The sequence below is a fragment of the Rhagoletis zephyria genome, unplaced genomic scaffold, assembly GCF_001687245.7.
Source record: "Rhagoletis zephyria isolate East Lansing unplaced genomic scaffold, Rhagoletis_zephyria_1.1 Rzeph_scaffold_01405, whole genome shotgun sequence".
NCBI lineage: Eukaryota > Metazoa > Arthropoda > Insecta > Diptera > Tephritidae > Rhagoletis > Rhagoletis zephyria.
Genome location: NW_016158489.1, coordinates 38,580 through 55,062, shown reverse-complemented (window position 1 = coordinate 55,062; position 16,483 = coordinate 38,580). Strand labels below are relative to the sequence as shown.

Genomic DNA, 16,483 nt, shown 5'->3' with positions numbered 1-16,483 from the left:
GTGGATGACTGTAAAATCTCTCTCATCCGACGAAACGTAGGGACAACGTTGCTCTTTCACTTGACAATACCACAACGTCGGATCCGCGCAGCTGTCAACAACGCCAAAACATCCAAGGCGTTGGATGCTGAAAAATCTAAGACCTGCGTGATTCGAGTACATCACAGAAGCTTTCAACTTGTCACTGTCCACATTAATCATCCCCGAGATGTGGAAATTGGGTGGATCATCCCCTCCGCCAGTGAAGAAGGCGGACGCAGGATACTCTTACCGGCCAATCTCCCTCCTATCCCCAGTGGCAAAGACAATGGAAGCACTACTCCTCTCCAGCCTGACGTAGTATCTGAACGCCAACATGGATTCCGCAAAATGCCAAGCACGAAAGCAGGACTAAACGCCATCCTGTAATAGGACGGTCCTAGTCGCGGTTGACCCATTGAAGGCATTCGACACGTTAAATCGTGCGAAACGGCGGATAACCAGTTATCTGTGTGGATGACTATTATCGGTCGATTTCCGAAACGCCAAGTCCATTCCGCGTGAAATTAAACAAGCGGTCCCCAAGGCGGCGTACTCTCCCCCCGGCTCTATTTAGGCTCTGCATGGCAAAACAGCCTAACAACCCTAACGGCCTTGTCCCTGTGGACAAACCGCACAGAAGCTGCACGCTTCCTAGGGTTGCCGTTAGTGGAACTTGACGACAACGACTGAGATACCAACCGTCCTGAGCGGGGTTGTTGTAGCCGCTACAACAACAACAACAACACCCTAGGTCGACCGCCGGCCATTAACGGCGACGAAGCGGAATTTCCGAGAGAAACCACGTGCACCCTAGCGCAACTCCGTCTAGGGTGGTGCCACAGACTTAATAGCTATCTTTCCCGGCTGAACCCAGAAGTGGCAGACACATACCCAGCATGCAGGCAGGGTCCACCCAACACCACATCGCATGCACCTCTAACCCTGACACCAGAACTTCTATGGACCACGCCCCAATGCTTTCTCGGCCTCTGGCTTGTAAAGTCAGAGGAGGAAGACGACCCAGGACGAAACCCCGGGGATTTAGCGCTGCTGCTACAACAACAACAACAACTTCTGTTCTTCTTCCTCTATTTACTACCACAAACGGATACCGCTTCGAATACTTTCCGAGTTTGAGCACCGTGTCTACATATTGGAATGATTGACTCGGTTTTTAAACCCGTTTTTTCGAATACTTTTAGACGGGCATCTAATTCAAATTGAACAGAAAAGTTTAACCTGCTACAAAGTATCGCGATCCTCACGAAGCAACCCGATCTCTTCGTCCGTTACCGGAAACTAGAATTTGTTGCAAAGTTTGAGTACAATTGGAGATTACAAATGTTCACNGGCGTACTCTCCCCCCGGCTCTATTTAGGCTCTGCATGGCAAAACAGCCTCCTCCGTCAGATGTAGTTAACTTGGTGAGCTACGCCGATGATTGCACGACTATGGCAACATCGACAGCCTTTGCGGAAAAAACACTGACTATCTTACCGATCTCTCAAATTTCTTCACTGTCAGAAGCCTCACCATCTACCCTGCGAAATCCACCCCCACACTGTCCACCACCTGAACTAAAGAGGTCAGGCTGGAACTGGAGCCCGATTCTGGCGGTGAAATAGCATAACATCCTTCTATCGAAGCAGTTCCTCGTGGGAATCCATCATTGAAACCTCCCCAATAACGCCCGGCTTCGAAACGATCCGACTGGGAACCCGACATTGAGCCGTGCATAGACCACCCATTCGACGCGGAAAAATACAGAGCGGCGCTTAACAAGCTACACACCGGTGCAGTCAGGACGAGTCTCAGCACCCGAAAAGACACCCTAGGTGGCCGACCGCCGCCCATTAACGGCGACGAAGCGGAACTTCCGAGAGAAACCAGGTGCACCCTAGCGCAACTCCGTCTAGGGTGGTGCCACAGACTTAACAGCTATCTTTCCCGGCTGAACCCAGGAGTGACAGACACATACCCAGCATCCAGGCAGGGTCCACCCAACACCACATCGAATGCACCTCTAACCCTGACACCAGAACTTCTATGGACCACGCCCCAACGCTTTCTCGGCCTCTGGCTTGTAAAGTCAGAGGAGGAAGACGACCCAGGACGAAACCCCGGGGATTTAGCGCTGCTGCTACAACAACAACTTCTGTTCTTCCTCTATTTACTACCACAAACGGATACCGCTTCGAATACTTTCCGAGTTTGAGCATCGTGTCTACATATTGGAATGATTGACTCGGTTTTTAAATCCGTTTTTTTCGAATACTTTTAGACGGGCATCTAATTCAAATTGGACAGAAAAGTTTAACCTGCTACAAAGTATCGCGATCCTCAGGAAGCAACCCGATCTCTTCGTCTGTTACCGGAAACTAGAATTTGTTGCAAAGTTTGAGGGCAATTAGAGATTACAAATGTTTATACATACATATACCGTTGACGTTTCGGGTTTTCAGTGTACTCAATGCAACGAACATATCACCAAACATTTAAATGAAGACTTTCGTAAGTAAGAGACGGCAGGGTCCTTTTGCGTTTTGTCCTCTTTTGTCGCAATCCATAACATTTCTAGGATTCAATTTTATATGCTATCTAGGACTGACACTCATTTCTTATGTAAGATAATGTTTAAAGCACCTTTCGCTATTATACCAACGCCATTAGCCTTAGAGTAGAACTTCACAACAAGCGTTTGAGGCTTTCAGGCCTCTTTTCAGCTATATGTTTTATATGTACTATACATACATATGTATGTGCGGCGGCGTCAGCATCGATATCCACCGTCACTCCAGCAGCATTCCTGCTGTTACATACAAGAAAAAAAACATTTATCCTTTGTCTTAATTTTTCGTTTATTATTCTTTGTAAAATTCCGTTCGTCATCAATATCAAGAGCTAACTACATACATATGTACCTAAGTATTTTCACACTTTTACATTCATTATCATAATTTCACTTTAAGCACTTTAGTTCATTTATAGTCTCTTTAAGTTGCAATCATCTTCCCTTCCTTTTTATCCATCTATATGTCTAGGTAGGTACTTAGCAATTACACATCTTTATAGGTATAGAAGTAATAAACAATGTGCTGTGCTGCTTAGCTTCAAGTGCATTTAATTTACAAAATTGTTAGGTGGGTAACTGTTCGCCTTGTTTTGGCATGAGCGGTGCATGTGCTAATACGTATGTATGTATGTATGTACAAATATTTCTATTGATGCAATGTCGTTGGACAAACACACGTCAACGTGAGAGCGAGTTCATTATCAAGGCAAACACCAAAACAATCATACAAATCACATAAATAGCTAAAAAAAAAGATGCAGTACCTCTCAATAATTTGGTACCAGCTTATTAACGTATAACTAAATATTGTCATAACTAAACTTAATACTTAAGCGCTAAACATTTGAAGAAAATCGGTTTCGCATAGAAGAAAAACCAGTTTATCACTGATCTATGACTTTGATGTTAACAAAATACAGAAAGCATGAAAAAGACAGACCGTTTAACGAATACTAAATTATATGGCTATTTCCATGTGCTATGCCTACATTGAATATTTGAAATTTTCTCAGCTTGGCGGTGTTTTGGATTTGGTGACTCGAGCGCGCGCTTTACCTACGCGAATAATCAATGCCCAATATGTTGCGTGCCTGGGGGTACAGAGAATTGATATCATAAGTACATACATATGTAAATACATAGATCCAATGTTTGCTATTACTACTCACAGTTACAAATGCCGAGTTAAAGGAACGCGTAAAATTTTGTGTCATTCCCTCAGTTTGTGACAGCATCATTTGTATTTGTACTGCTTCATCCATGCGATTCTTTAGGAACTCCCATGTTTTGGCATGATCTATCGAGCTGTCCTGCAGCATAAATAGTTCCGTCATTTTTAATATTGTCGCTAGACCAATGCGACGTGTATACCAACCGAACTGTGAAAATATAAAGAAACTATTAGTTAAATGCACGCAAAGACACATAGCACATTTTAAGCAGGCAGCTTAAAAGATATTAGATTTTTTTTAACTGATTAGCATTACTTTCTAACAATTTCAAAATGCTAACTCACATCGACAGACCGATCGCCAGCATAGTAGCAGATGTCATCGACCAGGGTCAAGACCTGAGCCAACGATGTGGCAGCATTTTGTGGCATCGCTATCAGTGCCAAAGCCTGTGGCCATTGCGCCTTGTAAGGGATTATCATTTCAAGTCGTGTTCGCACCGCACGGACTAAAAAGTCCAAAGGATCGCCAACTGCCAGAGTGCCATTCTGTGTGTCCTCCTGCAAACGTCGCACAACTTCATCGTTGCACTTTCCATAGAAGTAGGAAACGAGCGCATAACCACCTTCAGGAAACATGCCATGCACAACGCTGGGAAAGCCAGCTTCCTCAGCGCCCTTCACAATTGCATTACGTGTCCAACCCAGTGTGGGCACATGTGACAATGCAGCCTCTAAAATTTGTGTGCGTATAGCATCAATTTTTGCACTTTTAGCCTCATCTTCAGCTTTTTTCTCTTCATCTGCCTTTTTCTGCTCAAATTCACGTTCACGCAGCTCCTCGCGCTCACGGAACTTTTCAATGGACTCCGAGCTACCGGCATCTGTTGTGTATGTTGACTTGAAATATGTGCAATTTGGGTGATGCTGTAATGGTGTTGAGTTTGAGTTAGGGAGGTGTCTACAGATTAATGAATTATTTTGACTGAAGTCTGAATGGGCACGATATCGCTGCATAAGAACCCGGGAAGCATGTGCGCTGCAAGCTAGTAAAGAGCTGTGAGCACCTGCAGTAAAAAAGAATCCGTGAATAAATAAATTTAAAACAGTAGTTGTTGATTTTAAATTTAAAAACTTCTTCTTGAAGTGCTATTTGCGCCTTTAAAGAAACAAATCCTTTTTTAACTTCGCTGTATAAATGTATCTAAAACCTAAAATCTAAATTGTGTTAGTAACTACCTTTTTCATTTTGGTAAAAACACGAAAGTTAAGTGTAAAAGTGGTGTCATTTTATTTTTAATTTATTTTAATAATAAATAAAAAGTTTCAAAATAACTTATTTTTATTGCAGCACTTTGCACAATCTGCTCGTATTCTCTACACACTCTTCAGTGCGTCCCAGGATACTTCGCATCAGATCAAATGTGCACAGGTTCTGATTGAGTATTTCAATTTTACGTAAACGACCAACTTCCAAATCGACATTTCCACTCTCCGATGTTGCATTCGCTATATTTATATCTATTAACTCCAAAGTTTTACGCTCTTCTGCTTCTGCTTCAGCACCCAAACCATTTTCTACTCGTTTCAATTCCGCTTTATAATGTGCTACAGATATGTCTAATCCCTTACGCAACGGCTCGAGAAACTGCTGTTCTATTTCGGGCATAAAGTCCCAGAGACCAGTACGATTTTGCTGATCCTTTAGGGCGAAGAATCGTAAAGCATTGAGCGAGGAAATCACTTTGTCAGAATGATCAATAAGATCAGTTTTTGCACCATGTGGCAACCGACAAATGTATTGTAGAAAAATAGTACGAAAATCGTGCCCAGAGAAAGAGGTTGGGAGCTCGGTGGCCGTTGTAATTAAAGCATTAGAAACAACGTCTTTATACATGATCGCCAAGTAGCCAGATATGCCATTGTGCGCCACGGTTCGAAGCAAATTTTTTAGTACCAAATATTTGCCTTCATCGTCAAATTTTAAAATATACTGGCGCAGCACTTTAACACCGGTTTGCCTAAGCTGATTTTGTGATGAATATCCAATGATATTGCATAGAGAGATGCAAAAATTTTTATGTACCTCCAATTCCAAAGAAACTGCAGAAATATCTGTTTCGAACAGATTATCTAATAAACGTTTCACCAACAAAACTGCACGATAGTGTAGTACCGACTCTTCATGTGCCAATAACTCGTTCGCATAGTAGAGACCGGCTTCGAATATGTATACTGGTGAATATACTTTAGGCACAGAAGAAAAACTGATCTCTTCTACCAAGACCATGTAGAAGTAAATTGCTAGTGACTCTAGGGGCAATTTTTCCTCAATTAGAAATATGTTGTTAGAGCTCATTTCATGGACACCCTTATCGGCATTCAAGCGGCGATTCCAACGAATACGGTGCTCACCCACGGACAGTAGACGGAGAGGATCCACCAAACAGCGTGTTGCACCTTCGGTCAGTTTTCGTGCGCACTGTGCGGTAAAGCTATTAGTCTTACGTTCGTCAATAGTTAAATCTAGCAACGCAAGTGGTTTTCCAAGCATATGTATTAAAAAGCAGCACATGACATTTCGTCTATTCATGCCTGTATCAAAAAACACCTGATCAGGTGGTCGCAGTTGGGACAACTCGTCTCTAAGTAGTGGGCCGTAGAATAGTTCTACAGTAATGTAAAACATCAACAACTTTTCAATCTGTGCATTTTGTTCCAGTAGACGCTCTTGCTTGCTATCATAGCCTTCTTTTAGAAACGTTGGTAGTGGCAATTTTTCTAGCCGGGTATGTATAGAGTTCAAGCTCCATTCGAGAGCGCGTGGTTTCTTGTTACCCATACGAAGTAACACCGTTTGCAGTGCACGTAGTGCTGAGGTGAATACATATTCGGAATCGTTTTCCTCAATAATCTCAAGCAGTTCGAGCAACAACTCTTCCATGGGTGCATGGGATGCTATTAAATATAATAACTCCTCAGCACATGTGTATAAAGGCAGTTGACTATCGTGTATTTCGGAAGTAAGATTAGGTAAGCAAATGTCATGATATAACTCCATTCCCACGGTCTCAAGGCACATCGTATTGCGCTCTGCATCACTTTTGCTTGTAAATAACAAAGCAACACCTTCATATTGTTTTTCATTGATTAGTTGTCTTATAAGGTCGACCAAATTTAGTGTACACGATCCCAGTGCCGGTAAGTCGTGAGCCAACTGCGGATGCTCCATATGCTTCATAACTGTTCCCCCTCGTTTGATGTAGTAGTTGTTGTAGATATCTTCACACTTGTTCCAGTATTCGGTTGGAAATTGAAAATGTCCCTTATAGAAAAGTTTTCCGTTTAAAACAAAGAATTTATTTGACAGAAATTTAGATTTATTCCTTTTTGTTTTTATTTGTATATGTAGTTAATAAACGCAACAAGAATTCAATTGTTCTGCTCAGCTGAGCGCATAAGAACTGTTCTCAGAGGAATTTGACAGCACGTTATGCATTGGACGTTATGTCAATGTTGTGAAATTTTTTACCAAAGCACGAGCAGAAAATCGTTTAATTTCACACTTAACTATGTTAATCGACATTACGCTGCTGTGCTTAGGATATTTAATTACTTACTTAAAGGCAGCAACATCTTTTGCAATCGCATCGTTCTATTTATTACACTTAAATTAACCATTTTTTGTAATTTACTATAAAACTGCTCGCAAAACACTGCACTCGGTTCTCTCCAAATACGCTTTTTCAACAGTTTCCCAGAGTGTTGCCGGACTGCATTTATGTCAGTGTTAATTAAAAACAGAAGTTATCGATATAGGTACTTGTTTTCAAAATGAGTTTTCAGTTTTATTTGTAGATAAATTTAATGAAAGTTTATGAAAATTGTTTGATTTGCAATTAATTTAGGGCTTGTACTGTAGGGAAAATACTGTCATGACATGCACATATTTTGACTAATTCATGCAAACTTTTTCAATCGTCTCAATCACTGCCTTGATTATTTTAAAGACGGTAAATTGGACAGTGATTTAACGTATACACACTATAATTTTGATGTCTTCTGCAAGAAAGAAAAAAATTTAGTAACAAAGTAACTAAAATAGCTAAAGAAACGCTTATTATGCTTATGATTCCTTTCTAATCGGTTATATCCAACTTGGGTAGATCCAATAACCATACACGGTCAATTTTCAACTCGAGTTATACGATGTTTACATGAGGCAATTTACAGGCAACTTTAGAGGCAACTTGGGAGCGATTAATTGAAAGGCCGTTCACACCAGGCGATTGGTGCTTCCAACTAAAAGTTGCGTGTAAAATTGCCTCATGTGAACACTTTCTATGTACAAAATTCAACCCGTGTTAAGATTTCAACCGGTGTAAAAAAGATGTGCATATTCAACACGAGAAGGCTTGCTAGCTCGACTAAAAAAGGTGTTTATGCATGTAGGTTGAATTTACCCGAGTAGAATAAAACCGAGTAGAAAAGAAGCAGCTGATGTGTATATAACCCCACGTCTCCACCTTCTGCTAAATGTGTCTTAACAGCTGTCAAATTTCTATTTTAACTTTGTCCCGTTTTCTCATGCGGGCAACTTGCTTTTTTAACATACCATTTTCAAAATGTCATCAAGCCAATCAGATCGAACTTAAATGAAATATGACAATTTTTGATTAATATCTTACAATCGCCCAAGTCCATCAAACTTCAATGTGCAACATACACGTAAATATATGCCCTGAAAGAAAAAGCTCCCGAAATCTTTAAGATTATTACAAGTTTGTTCCGCTTCTTTTACAAATCTTCATGGAAAAACATATGAAGCGGTTGACACACGCATAAAGCATTGTTTGCTTTGAAAATTATATACAAATTCTACGCACAATGACAGCAAGAATAACCACTAATGTGCAACAAACACATCATTTTGACATTCAGAACCACCGTGTCGAAAATCTCAATTTATCTGGCAACACCACTTTGCATGAATGCGCCTTGGACCACTTTTTCTCGGTAGCTTTAATTTTGGTTTACTCCTTTATTTGACATTTCTCCCAGTCTTCGTAAAAGTAATCGATAAAACTAGAATGGACACTGAAAAGTTATCGGTTTGAATGTTTCATAATAGGTGTGTATATTAACAAATAGTAAGTATTAATTTGTACTGGAACCTGCAAATTTTTACAGGAAAACTGTATAATACCCCAAAAAATTTGCAAGAGAGCACGGAAGAGTTGCAAATAAATAAATAAATAAGTTCTTGCTAAAGAAAATTTTCCTAGCAGATTTCAGCCAGCAGAAGAAGAGCCGAAGAAGAACAAGAATAAATGTCAAAAGCTGACATTTGTTGAATTGGTTATGTGCTGAACACTATAATTGCGTTCCAGGTGCTTCACGATATTCACGATTTGCAGGAACAGCTGTTTTCCCCATTAATAAACCTTATGGGAGGTGGTCACCTGGAACGACTTCCTGTAAAAACCTGCAAATCGTGAAGCATCTGGAACGCAACTATTGAAAACGAAGAGTTACGGGACACAGCTTCCAATCGGGAGAAAGCTTCGAATTTGTTATCTGCATTATCTAAACGCTTTGTCAATTTTTTTAGAACGCGACAGCGACATCATGAATTTGTATGAGTTTGACATAAAAGAAGATTAGGAACCTTATATGTCTAGTCTGACAGTCGTCGCCAAAATGATTATCTACATAAGTATACGCGGAAATCTAATTTCACAGCTGTAGTCCGTAGCTCGCGTATTCAGTTTTTTCGGGCTATAATTTGTTTTTTATTCACATAAGAGGGAATAAGGTTCGATAATCTCTGCATATTTCATATGTAAGCTAAACGTATTTTTTTTTTTGTTTTGTCAAAATTAGTGATAGTATAAACGTATTTTTAGATAATTATTGACAGCTGCGTCTTGAAACTCCCTTGAAAGGGTTGCATTTAGAATGGAGGGAAATTAGAGGGATTGAAATCTCTTAGTAGTGATTGCGATTAGTATTAAGATGCATTTAGTGAATTCCTATGAGTGTGAGAAAGCATTGCTTTTTAAACGATGAAATAAGATATACAAAGAGAATTATATATTTTATGTGCTATTTACAGGTATAAAAACTGTAAAAGGTCACAAAATTAAAATAGAACTTTAAAGAGCTTTATGTAAATATCACAATTTGAGATTTTTTATATTGTAATCAGTTAAATGTGTTTTGAATGTATATATATATTGCACAAAACGAATACTACTATTTTACACGAAACCTAAAATTTATCAAGTATATTTGCAAAGAGGCAACACGTTTCGGTGCTGAGAGTCGTGTGAGCGAGACAACTGACAGGTAAATAATTGAATCATGCAGATGAGCCAAGTTGTGTTTGCGCTGGTTTTCGACAAGTATTCTGTTTTCGNGTTTTCATGCAGAAACATAAAACTTAATTACATTGCTGATAATTTTAAATCAAAATAATTAAAATCCACAGCAACTTTGATGAGTAAAAAAGCGGTACAACATTGTTTTCTTGGCGTTCATTGTGGCATACCTTTTGCGTCTGGCGCTTTGCTGGCAAAGTTATAAATGTCACGCAAAGCTACAAAGTTTTATCTGGCATCAGCTTTAATCATGCAGATGAGCCAAGTTGTGTTTGCGATGGTTTTCGACAAGTATTCTGTTTTCATCACCATCTCCGGTCGGTTGCGATTTTTGATAATACGGGAAATAAGTGATAAAAGTGGAAAGTTTTTGATTAATTAAAGTGATAATCTTGAATGAAATTGCAACGAATGCAACGCAAAACAGGCTTCGGTGGCAAAAATTGTTTAGTTTGTATGTGAAAAGTTCCGAAATACAAGCTAGAAGTGCTGAACAGGAAATTTACCAAACCCAGAGGGTGAATTTTCACATCTCCACTTTTCTCTATGGTTGAGTGTGTTTGTTGTTTTAAAGTTCGTTGATTGAGTTTTTTGTGCGAAAGTGAAGAAAAGTGCAAAACGCATACAAAGTGGCTTGAAAGAAGCTGAAATTCCCAAATATTGGAGTTTATTATTTACTTGTAAATTAAGTTATATTTAGAAAGTAATTAAACGCGAAATGTTTTATAATAGAGTTCGTGACTTGTATGGGTGAGTGAAGCGGAAGAAAGTGGTATAAAATCTGTATTAAACCAAAATTAAAATAATCAAGGAATTTAACTTACAAATCCGGTTTCCGCCACAGACGCGTTCGTCCAGTTTAACAAAAATTAAGAAACGCTAGTTAGTTGTGCGAAAAAAGAAAGAAGAAGGCGACTATCAACCAAAAGCATTCACTTCGAAGGCAACAAAGCCCGAACGTGTTGGTGGTAGGGCGCAGAAGGCCACTAGCCTGATTGGCAACAACGACAAGCCCTTCTCGCGCTGCTGCACCACCACTGCCTACTCTTTAAGTATCCGGTAAATCCTGTTTTGCTGGCGCGCATTGCTGCGCTCCAGTTGCGCTCCACTTGACTTTCGCCGCAAAAATTCTGCACAAATTGGGTAAAATGTCGACGCGTTCCCAGTTGACGAAGGATTTAAACGGTGAGTTAAAGCTAATAGGTACATACCTTGATAGAGTTTGAATATAACACAGTTTAAGATTTTAATTCAAAACATCCCGATATTTGGATTAATCATACATATGTATGTATTTGCTGAGGCTGCTCCTAGAGTATACATACATACATATGTGGGTGTGTACGTTAAAACTTTGTATGTATGCTGCGTTCCTCCTGCGCTCATATGGTTCCACCAAAAGTATACTCGTGTGTTGTGAATCGAGCGGCTGTGCCCTTTCGGGTTTGGCGTGTCTCCTGTATGTTCGTCTTTCGTTTTCTCTGCCTACCCGGCAAACAACTCCACCCACATAAGATACTTGTAACTACAATCATCTGTAACACAAAGTTTACTTACTTAATTTTTCAATGCATTTTTTATTCCTAAATTTATCTGAAGTTTCGCTTTGGTTTACAATGCATTTTCTTTGTGTATTGTGTTTTTGTTTTGCCACTGCTTCTATCAGGATGTATAAAATATTCCGTAATATATTTCCTTCTGTTCTTTGTTGTACTCCCTTTTTAACGCCATTCTGTTTGAAGCCACCCCCTTGGCAGGCGCCAATGAGTTTGGGTATGAAAAAGGAATTGCAACTGAGTGGAATGATAATTGAAAGAAGTGATTAACTGATACGGACTTCCAACTGAACTCCATCTTATGTTACAACTCCTCTTAGACTTATTAACTTTCTTACTCTTATCAGTCTAAATTACTAATTATAATAATACAATATATTGGCGCTTACACATATGTATGTATATATATTTTTTTCCTCAGATATATTTTGTTGGAGCATTAAGAACAGCCCTCGTGAACAAAGTAAATCAAGGAAATCTTATAAAGAAAATTTTTGGATAAGTAGTGGGTGTTTTTCTAATGGGTTTCATAATAAAAAATAAATTTTTCTTTAAAAATGCGTTTTAATTATATCTCAAAAAATAAAGCTGATACAAACAATCTGACTTCAGATCTGAAATCAGCACACCGAGAAAGTATAATATTAGTCATAATTAGGAAATTCAACCCGCAAAGTTGCGGGATCGAAGTTATCAATCCCGCTGATCCGCGGTATTAGTGTGACTAAAAAAAAAATCATATTATTTCCTCTAAACAGTTATATTCAAAATTTATATGTAAAACAGACGATTTGATTTAAAAAATCTACGTATTTACTTTTAATTAGGTTGACTTATTTGATAATTTTACAAGTTTCATCTTTTAAATTCGACCTTATTTTATTGCACAATCAGGAACTTTTGATTTTGGTGATTATGAATAGATTCGTAGGTATATGGTCAAAATCGCTATATCTGTTGGGTATTTTTCAGAAGAAAATATATCATAATAAGAGTATTTTATCCGATCTAAAAAATACCCGCTCGCTGTAATCATAAAACTGGCTTAAACATCAGTGATTACAGTTTATTCAAATTTAACTAAGTTTTCATGTTTTTCTGCGTAACTGTTTTACCCTTTGATATTTGAAAATGGCGTTAAAGTAATATATTCCATACTTATAACATACTCTTGAAAATTACACCAGAGCTGAATGTGTGCCTCCAATAGAATCAGATTTATGAGTATTCGCAATTTAGCATCTGAAATGAAAAAAAATCAATTTTTCCGCTGGCACACTTATCTATCGTTGTTTTGTTTAAACATGTGATTTCCCAGAAGATAATTTAGGTAGGCCTTCTTAAGTGAAGTTATTCTAAAAGGCCTACCCATGAAGGGCTGAAAAATGCTTCTCTGCAGAAGGGCTTATCCATTTACAATTTACGCAAATGCATACTTTTATATTATTTAGAATTACAAAAGAATTTCAATATATATTTTATGTTGCACTAACACAAATTTGATATAAACCTTAAGCAAATACTTTAAAGATGTATGAATTTTAAAAATTAAAGAAGCAACTTTGAATGAACTCTTCCCAAAGACCTTCTGAAGTACTTCCTATGAAAGCCCTTTTGGAACGCCTTCTATGGGTAGCGAAAGAAGAAGTAATTGAAATGCCAGTCCATACAAAAAAGAAAGGAGAAAGGAATGTAAAGTGGAAGGCCTCTTGACTCTCAGAAAGGCCTTTCGGAAGGGCTTCTAACTCCTGAAATTATATTCTGGGTTATAAAATGATGTATATTTAATATAGCTATGCACGGCGAAAATTTTGGCAAGCACGTTCACAACTCGAATTCATCTTTTTAATTTTTTTTTGTAGTCCCGCAAATCCCGCGGATGTGCAATCCATCATTTCTGATCCCGCAAAAATGGGGCGGGATCCCGCGTTTGATAAAATTTCTTTACAAATAATTTATCAAGAAAACACAGCATTGGGCGCAAGGCACATTGTACAGGTAGTATCAGTATAGCAGCTGATTAAATTTTTTCAAATTAAGTATTTGGTCTCGAAAATGTCAAATATTTTTAATTTATTCTCACAAAAATTCTAAATTCTTATATTAAAATCTATTTGCATGTGAAACCTTTTTCCATACAAAACAAGCGATTGAATAGCAGCTTTTGGAACGCTCGCCCAACTCAGCAGCACAACCGCTGATTACGGGGCTTGGCAAAGGATGGAGAAGCAAACATATTAACTAAGAAAGAAAGTTGCAACAATTTTAATTTTTTCCAATTTCAATTTTTTATTGTTTTTTTTTTGTATTTCACATGGCACGCTTTGATTTAGAAGAAAAAAATCCGAACAGTTTTTGACATTTTTGATACCATAAGCAACAACAAAATACAAGCAATGTTGGTTTTGCTCTATTGATACTACCTGTTTGATATGCCTTGATTGGGCGGTAAGTATACTAGGGCTGTGCGATTATTCGATTACTCGAGCAAGTTGGTTAATCAGTTATTCGGTTAATCAATTACTCGAGTAATGAAAATTTTTACTACTCCAAACGCTGATTAGTCCGGTTACTTAAAATATGATTACTCAAAAAATGAATTTTGCTCGTTAAAAGAGTTTGCTTTGAAAAATGCTTATTTTCTTTTTTACAATCTTATTTTAGTGAGGGATGGAAATGGATTAGACAAGGATTAGAGACAAGAGCCACTTAACATAGTAACAGTTTTTGAGTTGTTGAATTTTGAATTGTGTCGTTATGGCACAGGACCATCGATATGGAGAAAATATTTTATTTTAAGTTTTGAAAACAGCAACGATTTTTTTCAAAGTAGTTTGAAATGTTGATTACTCATTTTACACATAATGTTAATTAATCATAAAGCAAATTACTGAAATATTTTCGTTTTTGGTTAATAAAAATCTTGATTACTCGAGTAACTGAAATTTTGATTAATCATATTTCCAATTAGTCGAATAATTGAGTTACTTACTTTATTATTAATTAAAATTTTGAATAATAAATTAATCGCACAGCCCTAAAGTATATCGTCGATGTTTTTGCAAAACCGCCCATCGACCAGTTGCAAAACCGCCTAAATCCCCGTTGTGGCAAAAATGAGATTTGGTAACCCTAAACTCCAGGCATCGAGAGTTATGCATAAAAATCGTTAAATCGTTATTAAAACAACAGATTTCTAAAATAATAGCTAGAGAAAATACCGTCTATGAAGGCAATGCCTTCAAAGAATGAACAGTTTTTTCACTCTCTAAAATTTGAGTGCCGTAAGATAGGCAGTTTTGCAATTGGGCGATGGGTGGTTTTGCAAAAACATCGACGATATATATAATAGTTTAAGTTTACAACGCCTGAATTGGATTACATATATTTTCAGTGAAAAGTTAGACTTGCCAAGTACGCACAGTTTTGCTGTTGAGTGTATGTACATAGTATGTAGTATATGTATACTTTGCACATTCCGAAATATTGCCCTCCAATACCAAATCCACAGTCGAGTGCAAGTAACTAACCCCCCTGGAGCCAAACATTTGTATTTCTTTGAGGTATTTTTCCAACAACCTTTTGCGGATATGTCAGTGTGCATTAACTCGACTGCCTTTCCAGTGCACCCAGAATATTGTTGACGATTCATAGGAAGACTTGTAAGACTCCCTGTAGCTTGATTAGCCACTACGATTCTGCCGTAAATGATGCTATTGGTGCACGACTGGAGATAGTGAGTTTGTGGCCATCTTGCTGTGAAGGTTTTTGGGTCTTCCGTTAAGTAGTTGAGCTTGACGACAACGACTGAGATCTGGGCGGGGTTATTGTAGCCGCTACAACAACAACATCAACAATAAAAAAGATAAAATAAAATATATAATCCTCGGCTTCTATTCTCCAAATTCTTGTTCCTATTTGCTTTACAATTTTTGATGGTACATTAAATGACAGAACTGTGCAAAAATAACGCAAAACACATCCTCCCAGTGCAGTAAATAGAAACGTATGTAAAGCTGTATACATACATATGTACAGGTGATAGATATGTATGCGTGGGGCTATATAGGCGTAACATGCCTAAGTATAAGAGAACTGGGAATCCCTAAATTCCTACGCATTGTATGTAGTATGTAAATGGTCGAATTTTCGAGCAAACAAGCAGTGAGGAAATGCTGCAGTGGTAGCACGGAGACACAGTCATAACAAAGCAAACGTGTCAATATGCTCAAATCGCTCATGCATGGAAGTGCAAATCCTTACAGGAATGCATGCTCATCCATATATGTACATATGTACGTACATACACACTCCGAAAAAAATATTGGTTCCGAGAATTTTTCACAATATACATACATATGCATCAATTTCTAAAATGTGGGCAAAACTTAGCAAAGTTCAATAAATTTGTATATGCATAGATTTACATCTTTTTAATCAGATTTTTTGAATCATTTCGAGTATGCAGATTTGTCGCACCTTAAACTTTAGTATCGAAAAATGGAGTCTGGAAATTGTTGAAAAATCCCGTTGATTTTTGGATACCTTTTTTGTCGAAGGTGCTTCACATTTTTTCTAATCAAAGTATTTCCGATGACGGAAATTTTTCGAAATGCTGTTTTATAGGCCATTAAACTCGTAAAGTCAACTTTGAAGTTGCTAAAAAATCGCGTTAATTTTGGGAAATACATTTTAACTCGTTTTCTTCCATACAAAGCATATTCGACAATTTTTTGACGTAGAATACGTCTTACCTTAAGGTATGGGGGCTATGTTCAAATGT

At 38.0% G+C, this 16,483-nt stretch overlaps 1 protein-coding gene across 3 annotated transcripts; it reads right to left on the bottom strand.

Annotated features, from left to right (window-relative positions):
- Window positions 1-2,854: 2,854 nt before the first annotated feature.
- LOC108363904 (ubiquinone biosynthesis protein COQ9, mitochondrial-like) lies at window positions 2,855-7,722 on the bottom strand. 3 transcript variants are annotated; one of them, XM_017617431.1, is made up of 4 exons: window positions 7,385-7,722; window positions 4,110-4,831; window positions 3,763-3,972; window positions 2,855-3,684 (listed from the first exon to the last, which is right to left on the bottom strand). In XM_017617431.1, the coding sequence occupies exons 1-4, from the start codon at window positions 7,443-7,445 to the stop codon at window positions 3,646-3,648; spliced, it is 1,032 nt and encodes a 343-aa protein (XP_017472920.1). In that variant the 5' UTR covers window positions 7,446-7,722; the 3' UTR covers window positions 2,855-3,645. The 3 variants fall into 3 exon arrangements, with proteins under 3 accessions (XP_017472920.1, XP_017472921.1, XP_017472919.1); XM_017617432.1 differs by lacking the exon at window positions 7,385-7,722 and adding an exon at window positions 5,004-5,075; XM_017617430.1 differs by lacking the exons at window positions 2,855-3,684; window positions 3,763-3,972; window positions 4,110-4,831 and adding an exon at window positions 5,041-7,089 and having other exon boundaries at window positions 7,385-7,488.
- Between the last annotated feature and the right edge of the window lie 8,761 nt (window positions 7,723-16,483).

What these genes read in the sequence shown, in the direction of transcription:
- LOC108363904 (XM_017617430.1), bottom strand. Translation starts at nt 7,005, where the DNA reads ATGAAGCATATGGAGCATCCGCAGTTGGCTCACGACTTACCGGCACTG.